This window comes from Psammomys obesus, unplaced genomic scaffold (genome assembly GCF_907164565.1).
Source record: "Psammomys obesus unplaced genomic scaffold, mPsaObe1.curated_primary_1811, whole genome shotgun sequence".
NCBI lineage: Eukaryota > Metazoa > Chordata > Mammalia > Rodentia > Muridae > Psammomys > Psammomys obesus.
Window position 1 is genome coordinate 1,998,720 of NW_026596088.1, and position 23,604 is coordinate 2,022,323.

A 23,604-nucleotide genomic window follows, 5' to 3' on the forward strand; every position below is an offset into this window, starting at 1 on the left:
AGGGTATTAGCCTCCTATGCCTGCCTAGGAGCACACGCTTATCATCGTCAGCACGAACTCACGATTGTACGGTATGCCTTAGCTAGTTAACGTCAGGTGGTCGCAGGCTGGTGCTTTTCAAAGGGTCTAGGAGGCAAACCTCTGAATTTCTGCTGATATTCAGAATTCAGTACCTTAGAGGTATGGGGTTTAGGCCCCCATTTTCTTGCTGGCTGTAGGTTGAAACTGTTTTTCAGCTTTTTAGAAATTGCCAGGATCCTTGGACCCTTGCTTCCCTTCTTCATCTTCGGGCCCAGTGACGGTAGGTCAAGACCTGTCACGGCTGTTGCATCTCTCTGGCCTCCCCGCTGTCCTTTCATCTCTCTACTGCTATGGTTCACAATACCTCAAGCCTCCCTGGACAATCTTGGACAATCTCTTACTCTCATCAGTCTCCCATTTCAGAGTCTGCAACCTTCATGACAGCATAGCTCAGTGGGTCATGTTGGCACATCAACAGTTTCTGAGGATGAGGGTGTAGAGGGGAGGGACATGCCTGGGCTGGCCACATAAGATGCTATCTAGCAATCACAATGCCAGGATGGCCACTTGCCATCCCCCCAGACACTAGAACGATCCCAAGGTAGAAACTGTCTTTATGCCTGTTGCACAGCAGAAGAAACTGAAGATTGGTAAAGTTGACTCAAGCAGTGAGCTGAACCGTGTTAAACTGACGCTGTGGTCGTGACCTCCAGCATCACAGGATGGGACCTTATTTGGAGAGAGCCCCTTTACAGCATTATCAAGTTCCAGTGAAGTCATTCCTGGGGCCCTAACTCCTTGCAAAGTAGGGGAATGTGGAAATTCCAATGCAGAGGAGAACACGGGGCACGTGAGGAAGAGAAAGCAGAACATTCTTCCCCAGTCTGGCCACGCCTCTCCCTCCATCCTTCCTCTTGGCCTGGCAGACTGAAAGCCCCACACCGCCCACCCAGTTATTGGCTTTCAGCTCCTCCACACCCCTCCCAGGACCCTTTTGTAATTCAACAGACTGAGGCCAGTCAGGCTGTGCCTAACAGCCCTGGCTCTTCTTGGGGCCTCTGGCAGCAATGTGGTTTGGCCAGGAGCCAGGAGAAGGAGGGGCAGCACAGAGGCTGCCTGTCCAAGAGAGGAAGCTCCGAGCTTCAGGAGAAGCCAAGCTGGGCCCCCTCCAGCCACTCTGTGGGCTGTGCTTCCGCCTTCTGCCGCCAAGTACGCAGCACACCTCCACGGGCCGTTCAGACGTGCCCGCAGCGTGCCTTTCCGCTCCCTATTCCGGGTGTCCAGGTCTCCGGGGCTGTCTTCTTGCCCTCCAGACCTGCCTCCACCCGTTGGGTTTCGTCTTTTCCTTCTGATGACTGTCTTTAGGGGATGTCTGTGAGAGGCTTCCCACCCCAGACCCCAAGGATCTCTGGCGGTGGAGCCTGCGCTGGTCCCACTGTGAGGGGTGGAGGTGATGATAGAGAAGAGAATGAAGGAAGTCAACAGCTGCCAGAGGGAACTCTGGGAAGGCCTGAGGAGTGACATTTCGGAGGGGTCTCCCACCCAGCCTGGTCCTCTTGGCAGAGCTTCCCACATACAGCCTGCCCTACCCTGCTGGCAGCAATGTTTTCTAGACAGCCATGTTCTTCCAGCCAGGCTAACTGGCCACTAGAGATGGATTCTTTCTTCTGGGCAGCTGGAGGACTGATTGACTGGGCAGACTTTCCAGGGCCAGGTACAGGTAGAGGGTGGAGGAAGTGAGGTAGTTTGTGTTTAAGGTCTGAGGAGAAAAAAAGTTGGAAGCCCAGATGGCCAGAGGGAGACTGCCCTGGCCGGAGATGGCTCTCTGTCCCTGAGGCCCTTGAGTTGAAGGAGAGAAGACTCCTGTCACTCCTCCTGTCAGTCCTCCCATGCTAAAGCTGCCTGAGCAGGCCCTATCTCCTCCAGTCCTCCAGATAGAGTTTTTAGAATGCAATGGAGGACCAAGAAGATGCCTCAGTGGATGAAGATGTTTATCACCCATCCAGAGACCGACCTGAGTCGGCTCCTCAGGACCCATATGGCAGAAGGAGCAATCTGGCTCTCATCGTTGTCTTCTGACCTCCACAAGAATGTCACGGCATGCACGGGCACACACACACACAAAATAAACACAGAATGCAAACAGGTCGGCGCTCTCCCGACTGTCTTGCTTTACTCCCTTTGTGCTTCAGTACTGCCACCTCAGGGAGGACTAACAGAAGGGATGAGAGGCGGAAGTGAGCCCACCCTTCTTGCCTTTCCATCTCCTCCTTCCCCTGCTGTCACCCATGGTCTACTGGACTGTGTTCTGCCAGCACTCTGAACTCATTTTGACCCCAGGACCCTAGGATGTTCAGTGCCTTTCCCCTTAGTCTCTATCTTCATTTGGTTCCAGCAGAGATGATCTCTCACGGGAGAACACAGCCCTGATCATCCTACTCAAGAAGACCCACTCACCCTGCTACCCCTCAACAGCACCTGTGTCACTCAGAGTACTCTCTTCATCACCATCTGTCAGCTCATTATCTGTCTGCAAGGCTGGGATGTAACCTTCCTGCCTTATTCATCCCCAAGTCCTCAGTGCTCCCACAATCCTGCACATAGTAGGTCTCAGGAAAATTTCCTTTCTTCCTTCCTTTCTTTTTTCCTTCCTTCCTCACCTTCCTTCCTTTCTTCCTTCCTCCCTCCCCTCCTTCCCTCCCTTCCCCTTCTCTCTCTCTCTTCCTTCCTTCCTTCCTTCCTTCCTTCCTTCCTTCCTTCCTTCCTTCCTTCCTTCCTTCCTTCCTTCCTTCCTTCCTTCTTTCTTTCTTTCTTTCTTTCTTTCTTTCTTTCTTTCTTTCTTTCTTTCTTTCTCTCCCAAGACAGAGTTTCTCTGCATAACTTTGACTGTCCTGGACTCTCTTTGTAGACCAGGCCGGCCTTGAACTCACAGAGATCCACCTGCCTCTGCTTCCCGAGTGCTGGGATTAAAGGTGTGTGCCAGCACACCTGGCCAGAATTTTTCTTTTTATTGGATTTGAAAGCAAGGTAAAAGAGCGCAGAGCTCATTTGGTAGGAGCTTAGCCACATAAGTTTGGAGGAATTTCAATAGTCCAGCTCTGGTTGCTGTGAGCTGTGCATCCTGGTCTAATCATGGCTGAGGACCACCTTTAGAAGTTGCGGGTGACAAACAGGAGGACAAAGCTAACTCATCCCTCCAGGGCCACCTTGAGGCACCATCTTTCTAGTGTCCAGTGTCTAGCCTTTCTCCCACAGGCCCCAGGAGCTGTCCCATGAATTTCCTCCTTTGTCCTACAAAGCTAGGGTCTGTGGCTTAGGCTCCCAAGACTGGGCTCTGTTTGGGGAGGTCCTGGTCTCAGCCCCAGCCCATGCTGAATAAGCTAGGGTTCCCAGAAGCCTGAGCTGACTTCTGGCAGCTCTCAGGAACCAGTGCATTTGTTAGCCATGTCATTAGAAAGCTGTTCCTCAAAATGCTTCATACTGTAGAGAGGCAGCCCCTGCCATCAGTCTGAAAACTGTAGCTGACAGCTCTGTGTGTCTCTCTTGCATACACACACACACACACACACACACACACACACACACACAAAGTTGTCAAGTTCGTAGATCTCACAGTCTGCTGGGCACAGTCCCACACCAGGCAGACCCAAGCTGTTATTGGCCACACTCCTCTCCTTTCCTGGAAGAGGGCCAGACATACCTACCTGTCTGTGCTAATGGGGAAGAAGCATCATCCCAAAGGAAGCCCAGAGTTCTGCTGTGTTTGTGGCTAAGCCATTGGGGTCTGAGGGATGGAAGTTCTAAAACTCCCTTCCTGTGAGCTGGGGACATACAGCACAGGGCCCATGGGGAGCCTGAGCCATCCACTCCTGGCAAAGTGTCACCCCCCTCCCCCCATAACCGACTTCTCTCTGCACCGTCTCTATGTAGAGACGCTGCTTTTCCTTAGAAGAGCTGCAGAGAACTGCAGTGCCTGTGGGCCTGGGGTGTGGCTTGTGGCCGAGCACTTTCCTCTTTCACCTGGCCTGGGCTCAAGTCCCATACTGGAGAGGATCTTGTTTCTATGATTGCTGGGTGAGTTGGGACTTTTTTTTTTTAAACCAGAATTTTAAACTATAAGGGTGAAAGGCTGTTGCTGCTAAGGAAGGCTGCAGAGGAGGGGAAGTGTGCCGATAGGAAGCAGTAATATTTCTTTCTAGACAGTAAACAACTGCCAAGTACCCCCCCTCCCCGAAATGGCACTCTGCGAGCATCTATGGGAAGCTTCAAAAGCTGCACGTCATGAAAGTTATTGGTTTTGTTCAAGCTTCATCTGATGCTTGCTTAAGAAAACAGATCTGGTTTCCCCTCTCGCCGTAGTCTGCTGGGGAAAATCCGTGCAGAACATCTGCCTTGTGTCATCATTAGACACTTATGAATAAACTGGCGCTGGCAGGCTGAGCAGACTTGGTGAGACACAAGGCCCAGCCAAGTCCTGGTTATTTCCCTGCAGATTATCTACCGAGGCATTGGCCAGAGGAAATGTTCCGTCCCAGTACAGAGAAGCACAGCATTGTTCCAAATGCCCCTCTGGTTTAGTTCTTGCGCACACAGCCTATACAACGTGAGCAGGCAAGAAAGAGAGAGGGCTTGGTGTAGGCGGGGGAGTGAGTAGGGGGCCACAGGCCTAGCAGAGAAAGCACAGGCTAGGCCTCCGTCCTTTCACAGCCTCGGCCCCTGAGCCATTGGATGAGGACCGCTGTAAATGATGCTTTCATTGCCATGCTTCTCGAGGGCCAGGGGCTCCTCCATAAATCCCAGCCTCCTTTACACTAGGTCTGGTCATGTGACTATTCTGGCTAGTAAGGTGAAAGAGGAGGTGACTTGTGTCACTTCTGGATGGAAGCAGGCAGTGATTCAGCCACATCTTGAGTTCTTGCTCAGGCTCTTCCCCCTGAGCCTCTGAGAGGATGAGTCAGGTAGGACCAGAAGCCCAGAAGGAGACTCGTGAAAGCTTGAGGTGTTTGTAGCTGCAGCCAGTGCCCAACATTCCTGTTAGTTACATCTGTGGCTGTTGTGGCCAAATCCATGGCCAGAAGCACTCTAAGGCATGAAGGGTTGAGCTGGGCACGGTGGTGCAGGCTTTTAATCCCAGCACTTGGGAGGCAGAGGCAGGTGGAACTCTGAGTTTGAGGCCAGCCTGGTCTGCAGAGTGAGTTCCAGGACAGACATTTGTATGTACAGAGACCCCCATCTCAAAAAAATAAAAGATATGAAGGGTTTATTTGGCTCCACCAGGGTGGGAGGTGCCTGGCTTGGTGCGATGCGTATTCAGAACCCTCACATCCGAGCAGATTAGGAAGCAGCGGCTGGGCACCTCTATGGTAGGCCCCCATCCTGTTCCCTCTCTTTGGCTACTTCCAGTGTCTATTTGGAAGTATTTCAAACAAATACTTCAAACAAAGTATGTCCTGTTTGCCTTCTGAATGAGAATTAAGCATCCTCCCTAGGGTCCTCCTTGTTATTTAGCTTCTTTAGGTCTGTAGATTTTAGTGTGGCTGTCCTATATCATATGGCTAATAGCCACTTATAAGGGAGTGTATACCATGAGTGTCTCTCTGGTTCTGGGTTACCTCACTCAGGATGATCTTTTCTAGTTCCATCCATTTGCCTGCAAATTTCATGATTTCCTTGTATTTAATACCCGAGTAGTATTCCATCATATAAATGTACATACAACAATTTCTGTATCCATTCTTTGGCTGAGGGACACTTGGGTTGTTTCCAGATTCTGGCTATTACAAACAAAGCTGCTATGAACATGGTTGAGCCAATGTCCTTGTATGGTGGAGCATCTTTCGCGTGTATGCCCAGGAGTTGTTAGCTGGGTCTTGAGGTAGTGCTATTTCCCAAATTTCTGAGGAAGCACCAGATTGCTTTCCAAAGTGGTTGTACAAGTTTGCACTCCCAACATTGGAGGTGGGTTCCCCTTTCTCCACATCCTCTCCAGCATGTGTTGTCACCTGAGTTTTTGATCTTAGCACCCAGCTGGGAATCGAAGCAGATGCAGAGACTCACAGCCAAACTTTGGGCAGAGCACAGGGAGTCTTATGGAAGAAGGGGGGATAGAAAGACCTGGAGGGGACAGGAGCTCCATAAGGAGCCCATCAAAGCCAACAAATATGGGCCCAGGGGTGCCAGCAGAGACTGATGCATCAACCAAGGACCATGCATAGAGAGGACCTAGACCCCCTGCTCAGATGTAGCCCATAGGCAGCTCAGTCTCCATGTGGGTATTCTAGTAAGGGGAGCAAGGACTGTCTTTGACATAAACTCAGTTGCCTGCTCTTTGATCACTTCCCCCAGGCGGGGCAACCTTGCCAGCCTACAGAGGAAGAGGATCCAGGCAGTCCTGATGGGACTTGATAGGCTAGGGTCAGATAGCATGGGAGAAGGACTCCCCCTTTCAGTGGACTAAGGAAGGGCTATGGGGGCAGGGAGAGGAAGGCAGAGTGGGACCTGGAGGAGATTGAGGGAGGGGGCTACAATTGGGATATAAAGTGAATAAATTGTAAAAAATAAAAAAAATAAATAAAAGAAAAAAAGAAATACCAATGACCTTAACTACAAAAAGAGAAAAAAGAAGAAAGCAGTGGCAGGGGCTGGGAGTGAGGCTGGGCTATAGAACCCTCAAGATTCATCCCAGAGCTCACTTCATCCAGCCAGATCCAGGTGCCTAAAGCTTCCATAGTCCCCCAGAAACAAGGCCACCAGCTGGGAGCCCGTGGGGACATGTCACATCACCCCAGGTAATCCAGCCACAGTCTGAGTTACTGTGGGTATGTCTGCGGGAGGCAGGGCGTCCTGGCTTGTTCGAGGAACTACCATGAGATGCTCAGCTTCCCATGTGATATTAATATTCTGTATAAAATTAATATTAATGATATGAATACTGATATTCTGGTAATGTTCTGAGAAAGATTGCCTTGTTCATTTTAATGAGTGAGAACCTTTCAAAAGCCAAATGTAAGTTCTTTACCTAATTAATGGAAAGTTAGGTCACTTACAGACCTTCTCTATTTAAGTAACACAGCCACCAGTGAGCCCGACCACGTGTTATTTTTGCCTGTGCGTAAGACGGGTTCCAGGAAGTGGTCTCTCCGGTCGGAGAGATACACATTTCTCAGAGCCTGCTGTTGAATAAGCCTGAGGACAGGGTGCTCATATGGATAGCATGTAGACTGAACGTGATCCCATATCCATGTGGCTGATGGGAGTCAGGGGGGTGGGGAGGCTATGGACTGGTTTATGGATGAGGGGTAGGAGCATGGGTGAGGGTAAGCAGGAGTGTGTGTGTGTGTGTGTATGTGTGTGTGTGTGTGTGTGTGTACTTCCTAGGGCCCTGGAGGTCTCCTTTCAGTGGCCATGGATTAGAGAAGCATTGTTGCTGTGGTCCCCAAGGAGAAGTGATGTCCACTCCTGTGTTATCAGCGAGGCATGACTTTACAGCCCTTCCCTTCTCTGTCGCTGTGGGCCTGGGCGGATAATGGACTTCCTGGTTGGAGGAGGTGGGACAGACAAATCTTTCTCTAAACACTGCAGTCTTGCACAGGTGCTTCGAGAGACACTGTGGTGACTTGCAGTCCCCTGCCTCCAAGCACCTGACTCTTGATGTTTGTGTGGATGTCATAGCAACTGCTTCATCTACTGCGTTCTTTGATGGCATGTCTGTGGAGTCCTTGCCTGTCTTGATGCTTTTGCTCTGCATCCTCTATCCTTGGGTGTTTTCATTTTCCTGGGGATCTGGGCTTCAATGTCAGCTAGCATTTTTTGAGAATGGCACATGGATGCCACAGCTTCAAGTGCTCTTGTGTGTGAGATCTGCTGCCTGTCACCTTTGTATTTGAACCTGCCATTCATAGAGGCTTCTCTTGAAGCCTCGATGGCTTACACTTCACACCTCTCAAGAGGAGCCTGTTTCTGTTTCTCTCTTCTTCCTCCCGAGAATGGGTTGGGCAGCTCTTACTGTTGGGGCTGCCAGATGGCCCCTTGAGCTTGGGGATCTGTCAGATGATCACCAACAGAAGAAAACATCATTTTCAGTGAGGAACATTGCCTGCCAATCAGGGCAGCTGGCCGGAAGATTACCTCCCTTCCCTAGTTTGCTTGGGATATTTGTTACTCTAAAAATATGCATGGCTGCTGTGTACGTTCATGCAGGACGGGTGCTGGATGACTCTGGGCAATATCATTCGAGTAAGCCCTGATGTGAACTGTCTTCCGGTTTCGTACAGGGTGGAGGCCCTGTGAGCTCGGCCTGGAATGGGACTGGGGAAGCAGAATTCCTTTGTCCCCGTGTCTCCTGGACTGCAATCATCTTCATAGTACCCTTACACACTTTTATCTACCAATGAACTTGTGTTCTGCTGTGTTTTATTTTGTTCTTCGCTGGTTCATATTTTCCTTACATAAATGAATTTATAGGGGAGGTTTTTTTTTTTTTTTTTTTTTTTACTGCAATTAGAAGTAGAGAGCCAGTAGGACTTGCCAAAAATAGAAAAGGTGTTTGTGTGTGTGTGTGTGTGTGTGTGTGCGCGCGCGCGCTCATATGTATACACTAACGAGTGTGAACATAAAATGAAAGCAATGCATCAGACGCTAGCTGGAAAACTCAGCCTTTTCTCATTTTGTTTTTTTATTTCTGCCACATTAGATCACCCTTCCACCTCCACCCCCCTCCTATCAGCAAGTATTATAGGGGCAGTAAAGAGCGCTGCTTAAAAGCAGACTTTTCTCCTGCAAGTGACTTGGGGTGTTGGGAGGGAAAGGGAGCCTGGTGGTGACGGGGTCCTGTCTTAGTTAGGGTTTTTTATTGCTGTAATGAAACACCATATCCAGAAAATAAGCTGGGGAGGAAAGGGTTAGTTTGGCTTACACTTCCGTATCACTGTACATCATCAGAGGAAGTCGGGACTGGAACTCAAGCCGGGCAGGAACCTGGAGGCAGCAGCCACGGAGGGGTGCTACTTACTGGCTTGCTCAACCTGATTTCCAATAGAACTCAGGACCACTAGTCCAGGGGTGCCGCCACCCGCAATGGCCTGCGCCCTCCCACATCAATCACTAATTAAGAAAATGTCCTACAGGCTTGCCTCTAGCCTGATCTTACGGAGGCATCTTCTCCATTGAGGCTCCCTCCTCTCCAGTTACTCTGGCTTGTGTCAAGTTGACATAAAACTAGCCATCACAGGCCCCATGAAGTCATTCAGTGTTGGCCCTCATGCTGTGAGCTTCTGGAGGAACCCGTGGAGGCACCGGCTTGGCCTGGCCCCCTACTGGATGCTGGATTGTGGCCTCTCCATAAGATGCACCTCTTTGAGCGGCATGGCTTCCACGCCATGGAAGGCAGGGTTGTGTGAGGTAGGGTTCTGCCCTTGCGTCAGACCCTTCCAACAAGTTCTTTGGTGAAAATGGGGACTCTGCATCTCTTCTTCCCATCCCCCGTGTTTTGAGGTTGCTCCTCCTGACTTCCCAGCACTCCAGATTTTTCATCCATGAATCGAGAAAGCTGCTGCTCCTCTTCCAGGCGGTTGTGAGGGTCTCCCCGAGAGCGCACGGGCGTGACAACAGTGTGCACATGGATGGCGGCTCGCTCCTGCCATCAGGGTTGGCGTCTTTGCTTTCCCTGAGATGCTTCTGAATGAGGGGGCAGAGGCCTTGAACCTCAGCTGCAACCAGACATCCGGCTTGCAGAGCGGACCCAAGCCACTCAAGGCCCTCCCTGGCTTGCAGTTCTTGCATTTGGACTCTGAAGTTCCTAAGCCCTTCTCCCGTCCCCAGCAGAGCATTTCCACAGGGGAAGCAGTTCCACCAGTGGCCGTGGCCTTCCTGGCTACCCTGTAACTGCCATCTCCTTCTTAATTTCTCTTCTGAACATTGGGGGGGGGGGGGGAGAAGATAGGTGGGGTCTTGTAGGATTCCCGAAGACGGCAGGAGAGAGCTCCCGGAAGGAAACTTTGCGAATAGGGACAAAGGGCCATTTGCTGTGTACTGACCACACACCATGTCCACAGAGCGCATCATCTCATTGGACTGTCTCTGTCTAGGGTGATGCTGAGTGCTGTAGGAAGAACACGGGTCTTCCTGTCCACGGTGACACTTGCTTGCCCATTCAAGTGACTCTACAGTGCGGGGTTACCGAGAAGGGCCGTTCTCTTCCACCTGCGCACCCAGGAGCTGGGCAACTCCCACGCTGTTTCTGCACATGCGCAGGAGCGTGACTCAGTCATATGACCTCATCCAGCCACAGGGCGCGCTGGCCTGGCTGCCGTTTCTGGCTGTGGCAGCGTCGTCTGGTGCTTAGGTAGTATGCCTATGCAAGTTCACTATGTGTGTTTCACGCGGCGGTGTGAAAACTAAATGTTTTTGGGGTCAGCCAACAAATTGTACTTGCTAACATGGAGCTTTTTGGTTTGGTTTGGTTTGGTTTAGTTTGGTTTGGTTAAGAGAGGGTATCACGATGTAGTACCAGAGCCTTGAAATCACTTAGCCAAGTCAGCCTTGAACTTGGATCCTTTCTGTGTTAATCTCATGAGTGCTGTGAGGACGTTAAGTATGCCACCATCGGGGGTGGGAGGCTGAGAACACAGAATTCCTTTATCCCCGTGTCTCTCAGACAGAAGTCATTTATAGATAGAAATGGAAACTAAAAGCCGGTGAGCCTGCCCTGGACCACAGAGATTGTAAGCGGTAGAGTGAAGACCAGAACACAGGACAATACTTGATTTGCGTTTTTGAAACAGTGTCTTGCTATGTAGCTCAGGCTGGGCTTGAACATATAACCCCCTGACCTTGTGATGGTAGGTATGCACCACCATGGCCAGCTAGACTGTCAACAACAAATAAGAATCTAGGCTTTGTAAGTCTGAAACCTTGTAGGATGAATCTGTCTCCTTGGTTTAGCCACAGTTCCTCAAATGCCAGAGCAAAGGTGTCTGGAGGCCGTGGTGGTGCCCATCGGGGTGCTGGCAGGGGCCCCGTCTTGAAGTCTGCCCTCCACTTGTAGAGACCATTATCCCCAGAAAGATGTCCCAAGCCTGGACTCCTGCCAGGAATCAAGGCCTGACACCATCTGTAAGGGATAAATAAATCGAAATATCATCAGCGAATAAGTGTGTGCCATCTGCTACCGTGTCAGTTCAACTGGCAGAGGCCTCCAGAGAACTCCAAGAAGAGCTTGCCAGGGCTCTGCTGCCAGCCTGGTGTGAGAAGAGAAGCACCCTGCGGGGCCTGCTGGCCTGCTCTGGACCAGCCCCCAGCACCGCTCCTTCCATCTGGCCAGCGTAATCCTTTTGCCCTTGCCATCGTCTCTCACTGGTGCATTTAATGGGGACCAGACACCGATCTTTACTGCCCTCCCAGCAAGCTGAAATCACTCGCTATTGAGAAAGGTTCCCGTGCGCGTGTCCATGGGGGTCTGGCTCTCTGTGGGACCCATCTCAACACCGGAGTCCAGCTCAGAGCCAGCCTGATCCAGACCCTGCAGCTGGGCATCTTCTGGGAAGTTGCCGGTTCTCCGGCTATTTGTGGAGTCCTCTTTGGAGACTTCCCACAGGACAAATTCGATTCTCTACATCCTGCCAGCTCTGCTAAGAGACAGTGCAGGGCAGTGGCCACATTGCCCATGGCTGTGTGATGTTAGCCTCAAGCTTCCTGTGCCTCCGTTTCTTCATGTGTGGAGTGGGGGATGGTTGCTAACACCTGCCTCTAGGGCTATTGTGTTGGTGAGCTGCATGTGGAAAGGACCTGGAAAAGGGCTTGATGCAAAGGCTATGCACACTGTGGCCGCAGAGCAGGGCATGGTACACATGAGATGGACGCAAGAATGATCCAAGTTCAAGGCCAGCCTGGGTTACAGTGAGGCTCTGGACTACTTTAGTGATAGCCTTCTTAACCGAACCGAACCAGACCAACCAAACCAAGCCAGGCTAAACTAAACCAAGCCAGAGCAAACGTCACATCTCCATGTTAGCAAATGCAATTTGTTGGCTGACTTTGTGAGGCCAAGGTTACCACTGCCTTCCGTCTCCTGCCCGCCTCAGCCTCTTCCCACCTTTACCGCAGAGATCTCAGCTTCCCCATCTGCTGGGGTGTCGAACGAAATCACAATCCCCAGACTTGGCCAACACTGGTGGTCTTCCCATGTCCCCCCTCTCTCACCGATCAGACTCTACTGCCAGCTAGGACCTGAGCCTCTGTGTGTCCATGCCAAGGGCAGCTTGGCCAACCCGCAGCATCCCCCGATCTCTGCCAGCACTAGGCATCTGTCTCTGGCCTCTTTCCTTGTTTCTGTTTGTGGCTATGCCAGCTTCCCACCCCTGAGCCTGCTGAGCAAGCAGAAGTATGGCTTCCTGCTTCTGGCTTCCAGGGACGCTCAGGGCTCTCCTTGCAGGAGTAACAGCGTCTTACCCGGAACCCAGGAAACGAATTAAAGATAGCTCGGATGAGTGGAGGCAAACCCAGGGCAGGTGCCTTGAGCTCTACTATTGCCATCCTTCCACAAACCTGAGATAGGGACATATTAATCCCTGCCTGTCCATGGATTCACTTTTCTGTGCTTCCGCCAATCAGTGCTCAACCATAATAAAAGTAGTAAATAGTAAATTCCAGAAGTAAATAGTTTGGGTGGGTGTCATCCCTTTGTCTACTGTATCTGTGCTGTATAAACTGCCCTCTCGTTACTCCTCTCTCTTTAGTCCATCACAGCATCGAGAGCAGGAGAGAAAGATCAGACCCACGAAACTGTTATGTCCTTACTGTGCCTAAAGGGGCACACTGTATCTGTAGGGCCTGGGGCTCTGGTTTCAGGCATCCACTGGAGATCTTGGAATGCGCAGCCCGTGACTAGGAGGGGGCCATGGATTTTAGATAATTTCTGTTTGGCAGGTGAGGAAGAGGGTCAGAGAGGTGGACCTACGTATCAAAGTTACACAGCTAGGAGGAAGTAGACAGCAAATTTGAACCCAAATCCCACTTTTCTTAGAGTACCTTCCTCTCAAGGAGGGAGCCTGGAGATGGGTGATGAAGGAGCCAATCTCTTTGCAGGCGCTGCCTGACTTAATATGTTTGCCCCAATTTCCTCACATAGGCCTCATGTAAATACAGAGGCCAGAATGGCTATCCCTCACTGGAGGAAAACTCCCCAAATGAATGGCTAGCAAAGTATTGTCTGGTGTCTCTTGCTTAACAGGTGGCTGAGCTGGGATTTGAACTCATGACCACACGAATCCTCCTTTTAACCAAAGGGCGTGATCTGCCCAGCCTCCTGTTGACCTGGTATAACCCTACCTTCCCTTGAAGTCCACACAGGAGCCTCTTTCTCAGTGAGACCTAGACCGAAGGAGGAACCTATCGGGGTGATACCCTAGACCCTGGCCTGGACGTGAAGTCAAAATGAGCCAGCTCTTACCTTGGATTCCTGGGAACCTCCTTGTCTGGGCTAGCTCCCCTGGGCCTACTGATAGCTTAAGCTGCTGCATCTACCCCGGTTCTCTAGCCATGTCCCTGAGGACAGTAGATCAGGGGTCCTAGCAGGGAGGGAGGTCTGGGCTGCAGAAAGCCAACAGCCTCGGGGGAATGGAGCGCTGGGGTCCAGGAAGCCATGGGCTTCCATTTGTATTACTATCTTCAAAGGATGATTTCGACCCAGTGTCTGGGGTCTGTTTCAAAACAACCCCCCAGCTGTGGTGGGAGTGTGTGGAGGCTAGTTGAGCTTTTCCCCAGCTAGTGGTGTCCTCGATGGTTTTCTGGGCGTCTCCTTTCTGTCTGGACTGGCTCCTCTGGCTCTGAATGGGGAACTGATATAAAAATGTCATTATAACACACGGGCCTTCAGGGTGGGAGGCAAGTCTCCTCGGTGGGGCAGAGAAGGGTGAGCAAGGAAGGGTCCCGATGACAGGGCTGGAGGGCGGGAAAGATCCTCCTGCATGGGAGAGGGTGAAGGTTTTGAGTAGAAAGGATCAAGACACAGAGAGTGTCTTGGGGTTTCTATTGCTGTGATAAAACACCGTGACCAGAGCTGCCCGGGGAGAAAAGGGTTTATTCCGGCTTACGTCCCATATCACAAGCCATCACTGGGGAAGTCAGTGCAAGAACTCACACAGGGCAGAGACCTGGAGGCAGGAGCTGACGTGGAGGCCACGGAGGAGTGCTGCCTGATGGCTTGCTCCTGATGGCTCACGCAGCCTGCTTTCTTATACACCCGGACCATCAGCCTAGGGAGGGCGCCACCCACAGGGAGCTGGGCCCTCCCACGCCAATAATCAGTCAAGAAAATGTATTCCTGTGGGCTTGCCTCGAGAGCTAGTTTGGTGGGGCGTTTTCCCCATTGAGGTTTTCTCCTCCCTAATGACTTTTAGCCGGTGCCAAGTTGACACCAAACCATCCAGAACAGAGGGAGGGTTAGAAGGTCGGTGGCAACTCATGGAGTGAAAGGCAGCACACGCCTGTAATCCCAGCACTCAGGGAGGCAGAGGCAGGTGGATCGCTGTGAGTTTGAGGCTAGCCTGGTCTACAAAGCAAGTCCAGCACAGCCGAGGCTGCACAGAACAACCCTGTCTCGGAAAAATAGAAAGGCAGGCTAACGAAGGACCATTCATAGTTTCTTGCCAGCCGTGTGCCCAGTACCCTCGGATGTTTCAGGCAGTTAAGACCCAGTGGTGAACAAGACTCTTGCATTTATGAAGCTTTGTCAGTTGTTGAATCCAAGTGCCCTGTCTTATTTAGAAGAGCAAAGGTTCATTTCCCCGATGAGAAGGCTCTAGGGTGATGCTTCGCCATCAGAATGGAGGTTGTGTGAGGGCAGGGAGTTTGTCTTCCTTCCACACTGCCACGCTATCAGCACCCGGAACCGTGCCAGGAACATAGCAGCTTTTCAGTAAACTTTGGGGGAATGCAGCCTCGTGGGTATGAAGCCCTGATATTGCTCGCCTAGGGGAAGGCTTTTTATTTGTATTTGGTGTGTATCCTACAGGATGGGGGAGGAGGCTTCGTTATGAGGTTTTCACAGACGTACGTCACCTACTTCGGCCACTTTCAACTCCTCTCACCCTTCTTCCCAAATTCTATTTTCATGTGTTTTTTTTTTTTTATGATTGTTGTCTGTTGTTAATTTGTGTGTATGTTTGTGTAAGAGGGGTATGGGTATGTGTGTCACAGTGTGTGTGGGGGTCATGGTACAACCCTATGGAATCGGGTCTCTTCTTGTACCTTACATGGGCACTGGGAATTGAACTCATGTCTCCAGGCTTTTGCTGCAAGTTCCTTTACCTACAGAGCCATTTCTTCTGTCCTCTCTTTGCCTCCTTCAAATCTAGATTTTGCATGAAAGAAAACACACAGTCTTTGTGTTTGTGATACTGTTTATTTTAGTTAACATGACAATTTCCATTTTTATCAATTTTCCTGAAAGTGACAGAATTTCATTCTTTATGGTTGAGCAAAACTCCATCGCATGCCGCACATCTTCCTTCTTCAGTCATCTCTTTCTGGGTACCGTGTCTGGTCCTGGAACTCCACGGTTGTGCATACTGCTGTGATAAGCACGGGTAGGCAGGGAAGGAAAACCGCATTTTTCAGACTCATAATTAAATACTTCTAGCTAGCCTAGCACATCGGTTTTGATTTCGACAAGGGAGGCAGAGAGAAAGAGAGAGAGAGAGAGAGAGAGAGAGAGAGAACACGCTATGTGTGGGGTCAAGAGTGCCATACATGATCCTCTAAAGTCCAGGGCAGGCACGTTCCATGGACAGCTAGGAAAACAAACAAACAAACAAACAAGACTTGCAGACCTGTCTCCACTCTGCTCCGCTAGACCCTGGGCAGTAAGGGCTCCCTGGGTGCTGGGTCCTCACCCTGTCTGTGATTCTTTAAATAGCCACGGTACACCCTTGGGATGGCACCATCTGTTTCCTGCCAGGTCCCTGTGACCCAGATGGCAGGCATGTCAATTCTCGTTCAACCAGACAACAAATTGCCTAACCACCCATTCCACAGGCTCTCTTCAGTCACTGCTTTCTGGCCCCTGACATCTTGAGTGGGTGACTGGCACGGGCTATGTGCTGAGTCCCACGTGGGGGTCTCTGAGGATGTGCTGTCATGGCGAGGGGGGGCCCCTCTAAGGCTGTGGGAGTGAACACGCGCCCTCACTTCTGGGTGTTCAAGAATCCATGTGTCTGTTTCTCTAGGCACAGCTCCTGCTCTGCAGGGGAGCAAGCAAGCCAACCTCCCCTCAGCTGAGGACCCCTTTCAGCCTTCGAGTCACACAGCATTTTCACAGGGTCTTGGCCACCCTCCCGTCCCTCTTCCTCTAGAAATACTAGATTCTTTCGGAGCTTGACGTCGCTCCCTTTCCCGGGCCTGTATTCCCCATGAGTCTTGCTATCTCTTTAGGGGTGCTGCTCATGAGAGAACAAACCACATCTCCTCTTGCATCTACGTCCCCTACCTCAGCAGAGCCATCTTCCACTGAAGCAGGGCCGTATCTCGCTCCTGTGGAGCTTGGGGATCCCATGGGACTTTCGGGAACTGTCTTTTCTGGGGACAAGTGCTGCTTTCTCCGCCTTAGAAGGTCAAGTAGGAGGGCGCTTGACACCCTCCGACCCACGTTTGAATCATCCGGGGGGTTTTAGACCCATGAAGTCAGTCTCTGTGTGGGGCCTCCTCCTTAATGGAGACCTCTTAAATTTAATGACCTCCAGAACCCTTTGTATCCTCTTTGGTTCATGGTCTAAGAAAGAATATCGCCACCAGGCAGCAGCAAGATGACAGTCATCGGGTCTGGCCTTAGGTCATAAGTATGTGCTTGAAGGAAGGGTCAGTGCACTTTTCTTTGGTTTTATATCCTTCACAACCCTTTAATTAAACGTAGCAACTTAATAATACCTGACACATTGATGGTAGTGCCATAAGGGCCACTTGTAAAATCAGCAAATCAATATGGCGTCAGGCAGCATCTTCCCATTAATGTCTGGTGATTAATTGCTATAGTGGATGCTGAGGCACCTCTCGTGTTTAGATGTCAGCTCTTAGACCTTCGGTGGTTGCAGCATCCTGTCTTCCTCATGTTGCCTCTACGATTTTTCCTTAAATGTCAGCTTTGCCCTGCATTAGGCGGTGTAGGCTGAGTTGGACCTTATGTGCTCAAATATCTTTTTAGCTTTGTGAAACAGAAATAAAAGTGCAAGAGCCATTTATTTATCCCCGTGTGTACTTCCCTGCCTGTCCAGAGTTATGTTCCCCGGGGGGATTCCTTACAGGTCCCAGTTGAAAGATGCTGCAGCAGCAGCAGCAGCAACTGGCTCAGTAGAACACTGGCATGGCAATGAGGATGGAGGGCTGGGGTATTTCATGGCCTGAAGTCTGTGGTCCTGGGCTGTATCCTTGTCCATTACTTGCTGGCTGTTTGGTCTTGGGTGAGTTACACAAGAGCCTCGGCTTGTTTCTAAAGTAGGGATTCTTGAGGATCGTTGTGGGATGAAAAATAATGCAGGAGGTGATGCAGAGGCCATGGAGGAAGGCTGCTTACTGCCTTGATTTCCATGCTTGCTCAGCCTGCCTTCTTCTAGACCTCTGAACCATCAGTCCGGGGATGGCCCCACCCACGATGGAGCCTTATGCCTTCTCATATCAAGTACGAATTAAGAAAATGCCCCACTAGCTTGCCTACAGCCCAGTCTTCTGGAGACATTTTCTCAATGCAGTTCCCATCTCTCAAACGACTCCAGCTTGTGTCAAGTTGACATGAAACTAGCCAGTACGCTACCCAAACAGTAGGGGACTAAACATTCAAATGCCTGCAGCTATGGGGACATCTCATTCAAAACACTGCAGACAGAAAACAAAAGCCTCAGACTAAAAGGGATGAAAACCTGCAGCTGACACCAAATTAACGGAAGGAGACCAGCGCTCCCTCAAGACCGGGGACAGGACGAGGGTGTCCACCCCTGCTCTTTCTAGTCAACATTATACTGTAGGTTTTAGCCAAGCAGATGATCACAAAGGAATGAAGGAGGTCAGGATTGGAAAGACAGAACAAAACTGCCTCTACTTGAACATGACACGAGCTTGTATTTTGCGCAAGTTCCCAGGAACTCAGCTAGGACCATCAGACCTGGTGCTGAAGTCCAGCACAATGGCAGCTTGTAGCATCTGCATGTGAAACGAATCAGATTTACCGAGGCCAGCAGAAAATAACCCGAAAGTGAAGCCAAGGGATCACTTCTGTTAATAGTAAGACGGGAAGAAATGTAACAAAAAGAACACAAAGCCTATTCTCTGAAAACTACAAGATGTTGAAAGAAATGCAGGTGAATCTAAGGAGACAGGAAGGCGGCCAGCGGTCATGGAAGGAGGACGGAAGACGTTATCCTGAGCTGCCTACTCTGCCCTGGGTGCTCTCCGGAGTTAACACAATCTTAAACAGAATTCCAACCTGCTTTTCTGCAGAAATTGACAAGTTGGTCCTAAAATTCACATGGAAATGCGGGAAACCTAGAATAGCCAAAACAAGTTCTAAACGCAGAATTTCTCGTTTCAAAACACAGTACAAAGCTACAAAGACAATATGGTGTTGACATAATGGTAGCTATATAGAGCTACTATATACGAGCAGGGCTGAGAGGAAGCCTGGGCTCACGCTGACGGGCTTCTGTGAAAGAGCCAAGGCAATCCCGTATTGAGATGTCATCTTCAGGAGTGGTTCGGGAACAGCCGGGGACCCACATGCCAAATCAGACCCCTTCATACACAGACACGTGGCCAATGCTAGCAAAAATGTTAAAGGTACAAGATTTGGAGACTGGAGGGGTGAATCTCCTTGAGATGGGTTAGGCAAGCTTTCTTAGATATGATCCCAAAACACACAGGATGAAGACAAAAAATGTGATAAATGGGTCTTCATTAACACCCAGACTCTTTATTCAATTGTCTGCTTATATCTGTATCACCTATCCATCACCTATTGATCTATCATCTATCTTTCTATACCTATCATCTGTTTCTTTATATCTGCTTAGGTATCTATATGTCCAGGTAACCTTGAGGACAACCCTAGTGACAGAGAGTAAGCAATCCCAGTGTTGGGAAACCAGAAGCCTCCCCTGCTGTGGCTGGGAGGCCAGATGGCCCAGCTGCTTAGAAAAGGGTTTGTGTCCCTTTGAGGTCACAACCCATGATTTCACTCCTAGGGGTTGCCCCCAGAGGAACAAAATCTTGTCCATGGACACTGGCAAATGTCCTCGAAAGGGACACGCATCCAAATGCCCGTGGACTAGAGAATGGATTGACGTGATGCAGAGCCAGCTCTATGTTCTTTATCTTCACGGCATGTGGTCCGAAACGAGCAGATGCTGGGACCCTCCCGGAGAGCAAGCTGCATCTGAACTAGTTTCCTCCACACTCTGCGGCGCCACCACACAGCCCCCGAGTCATCTGTCCTTTCGTATTCTCCGCATAGGGTCTCCTCTGCGCCATTATTCTCACACTTGGAACCTTCATTAAGTAAAATAAGGGTTACCCAGAGAGAAGCACTGTGACACTGTGATGTTCATCAGATAACAATGCGGCGACTGACAAGAGGCGTTTTGTATATGGCGTGGATGTGTTGCTCAAAGGGGTGAGCTGCACAGTGACCGTGGGTGGGCACTATGATACTCTGAATGGGATGTGACGTAAGCATTTGAGTTTTTGACGTGTAGAATTTTCCGTTTACTGCTCTGAGACAGTGGTTGACCACAGGTACCTGAAGCTTCAGAAACCAAAACAAAGGAATGTGACTCTGTAATAAAAGGAAAAAAAAAAAAGAAGAAGAAGAAGAAAGAAAGAAAGTCAATGTTAATACACTACACCTCAGACACCTTAGAACCATGGCGCTAAGAGAGAGAAGCCGGTCATTGAAGGCCGTGGACTGGATGACCGTTCCTGTGAAATCCCACACTAAGCAAGCCCAGACACAGCAGCCCTCCCAGGGCTATGAGGGTTGGAGGAAGAGGGGTGACTGCTAGTAGGTACAGGGGTTTTGAGGAGGGCAGTGAAACTGTGTAGAATTGATGGTGGGGATTGCCAGCAAGACTTGTGACAATCCTGGGGAGACATGGAAAACCTCTGACTCAGCTTAAAACAGTGAATCCTGGGCCATGGGAATTAGACCTTCAGCAGAGCATCGTTAAAGGGAAAAGACAGCAAAACCCTGTCACATAATCTTTACAGATGACCTGGAGTTGGAACCAGAGCTAGTGCTGGGAGCCCACCCTGTTTAGAACCAGAGAGCCAAGGGCCACTATATTCTCACGACCCAGGCAGATATTTTAATTTCTTTTAAAATCAGGAAAAAAAAAGTTAAACTCTGAAATGGGTAAAGTGCTTGATACCTGACACATTCCTCTTGATACCAATGAGATTGTAAAATATAAGTTTTTGAGGCACTGGGCTGGCTAGTTTTATGTTAACTGGCTACAAGCTGGAGTCACCTGAGAGGAGGGATCCTCATTGGAGAAGATGCCTCCATAACACTGGGCTGTAGACAAGCCTACATTTTCTAAGTTAGAGACTGTATTAGGGTGAAGAGACACCGTGACTATGGCAACTCTTCTAGAGGAAAGCAGTGAATTGGGGCTGGCTTACAGTTCAGAGGTTTAGTCTGTTATCATCATAGCAGGTGGCATGCAGGCAGACGTGGTGCTGGACAGGTAGCTGAGAGTTCTACATCTGGAGGAAGAGACAATGAGTCACTAGGCCTGGCTTGAGCTCCTCAAAGTCCATCTTCCGGTGACACACTTCCTCCAACAAGGCCTCATCTCCTGGCAGTGCCACTCTCTATGGACCGATGGGAGCATTTTTATTCAAACCGCTACAGCGATTGATGGGGGAAGGTGCCCGGCTCATTGTGAGTGGTGCCATCCCCTGGGCTGGTGGTCCTGGGTTCTACGAGCAAGCTGTGGGGAGCAAGCCAGGAAGCAGCTTCCCTCCATGGTCTTTGTATCAGCTCCTGCCTTCGGGTTCCTGCCCTGCTTGAGTTCCTGCCCTGGCTGCTTTTGATGATGAACCGTTACAGGGAAGTGCAAACGAAATAAACCCTTTCCTCCCCAAAGGAAGGTTGTGCTGTTCATCACAGCAATATTAATCCTAACTAGGATACGTGACAAGGGGAGTCATAGTCAGGGTCTCACTATAAAGTTTGGGCTATCTTCAGATTCGTGATCCTCCTACCCCATCCTCCTAGACGCTGGCTGGCCATTACAGGCATCTGCCACTACACCTGGGCGAAATGTGAATTTTGACGTCAGTTTTCTTTTCTATGTAGGGAGGGTGTCTTGAAGACAAAGAGCCTAAGATCCAGTCAGTCTGATGCCTAGTATGGCTTGAATCTGAACATCTCGCTTGCTTGCCTACAGCTTTGGGGAAAATACATCACTAAAGAAAGTTTAAAACAATTTACTCAAAATCTAACAAAAATTTCGATTTCCTTTCTTGAGGGGAGGAGTTGTTGGGCTTGAGACCGGGTCATTATGCACACTTGTTGCTCTGCTACTAGGCAGGCTCCTCCTCGTCCCTTCTCCCTATCGCTCCCCTCCGGAATGCTCTTGCTTGTCAGCACGTCTCTCTTTCCATTGTTCGTCGTAATCTGAGCGGCACTGTTTTTGCTGTTGGACCCAGGCTGGCGGCTCAGCACCTCAGAGCCTTGCGGTCCTCATCTGTAAAGGGAGCCGAGGGTCCAGCCTCAGTGCAAACCTTCGGCTAGACACAGGCATACCTGACCAACAGCATGGTGTCCACCTTCCTGTGTGCGGCCCGACGGATCTTGGGCAGGAGGAGCGACACAAATCAGAGTAGAGAAAGAACCTTGGAAGGACTTTCAAGAGCCCCTGGGATCAGGCCCTGCCTTCACCCCATCTGTCCCCACTGTCATTGTCATTGTCATTGTCATGTGGCTGCCACAAAGCTCGGGAGCCAGAAGGGCTTCAGGGAACTTTGAGAACTATGGAGGCTCCAAACAGACAAGAGCAATTGAGGCAGGAAGGTTTGGAGAGGAGTCTGGATAGGCCAGTGGAAGCCTCCATTGGCCCACAGCGGGAATTTGGGCTTTTTTCTGTGAGATGTTATCAAAGGTTGTGTGTGTGTGTGCGCGCACGCACACACACACACACACACACACACACACACACACGGTGCACGTGATCAGCATACAGAATGGACAAGAGAGAAGTAAATGAGTCTGGGAGAACAGGAAGCACAGCCTGGGCAGGGTGGAGGCCAGAAGGAGACCTCAAGCCTGTGGCTTGGACAGGGGTGGAGAGTTGGTGGTTCCCACCGAAGCTCCTGGCATACAACAGGGCTGCTTGGAATCATAGTTAAGGAAGCTGCTTTGTGGGGCAGGTTTGCTTCTGGGAGCCTGGAAGGGGCAGGCAGACTGGGAAGCTGTGTCCTGCCATTCTGAAACCCTTCTTTTTCTTTTTCTCTCCCAAGATGAGAAATGCCGAAGCTTCATTGACCTGGCCCCGGCTTCAGAGAAAGGTAAGAAGTTAGCTCTGCCCTCCCTGGGGACCTGTTCTGGCCCTGTGGCTTGTCAGAGCCTGGGGCTCTCTCCTGGTGGCTGTCTTGTCACACAGCATTGTCTGTCTCCTGGTGCGATGAAGGGGGGGCAGTGAGGGAGGGCCTCCTCGGCTGGGTGATGGTCCTACCCCACACACTTGCCATTTTCTTGGGAATCTCCAGTAAGCAGCTCTGGGAAGACTAAGGGACAAGGGTCAAGAAACTCATTGCCCCTCTGATGGCAGGAAGGAGCCAATTCCCTCAGCTTGGTCAGTATCGTCCGTGTCCAGTTTCATCAGCCAAGACCTCTATCAGTCTGTCCCTCTCACTGCCATTGATGATGGGGAAACGTCCCAGAGGGATTACATCACCAAACTTTCAGATCAAAGGGTAGGCCGGGCTGGGCTTTTGAGACAGGACCTTGAGTCTAGGGTGGGCTTGTCTGAGCAGAATTCTGTGTGCATGCCTGCCTTAGCATGGCGGGTGAGTTCTGCGAATACATTCAGTGTGAGCATGGGGTCACCAGGGTGCCCATGTATGCCTGTGCTTGTGCCCATCCGCATGTCCACGTGGTGCCCTCTGGAAGTACCGCGTGTCTGGGTACCGTGTGGTGCGGGCACATTGGCTGTGCTCCTCCAGGGGCCTCAAGGCTCTCTTGCTTTCTTTATGGGGGCCAAGGGCCCCCAAGAGCAAACGTCATCTGTTTTATTGGTGGTGCAGTTTGACTTTTAGGGCTTGGTGGCCGTGCCGAGGGCTGCCTGATGGGACATATCAAAGTGTTTACGAGGAGGTTGTGTGACGGGCCTTGTCGCCTCGTGAAAGAAGGCTTTTCCATCCCCAGTTGCCTCTCAAAGTCTCTGGCGTGGCAGGGTTGGTTTGTGGCAGCTGCGTGGCTCTCCCAGCTGCCCCCCTGAGGTCCCAGGTGCTTTTGGGTCAAGCTCCCTGCTCCCCATCTTCTCCACTTCAAACAGGAGTCCAAGGCGTAGAGAATGACTTTTTCTGAGCCGGTCCACCCCT

At 50.6% G+C, this 23,604-nt stretch overlaps 1 protein-coding gene across 1 annotated transcript in view; it reads left to right on the top strand.

The window, feature by feature from the left end:
- Gsg1l (GSG1 like) overlaps positions 1 to 23,604 on the top strand; it is a 182,205-nt gene that overhangs the window by 35,667 nt on the left and 122,934 nt on the right. The window contains exon 2 of the mRNA XM_055627681.1: positions 22,522 to 22,569. Coding sequence (XP_055483656.1) covers positions 22,522 to 22,569 — 48 coding nt within the window. The remainder of the gene's footprint in view (positions 1 to 22,521; positions 22,570 to 23,604) is intronic.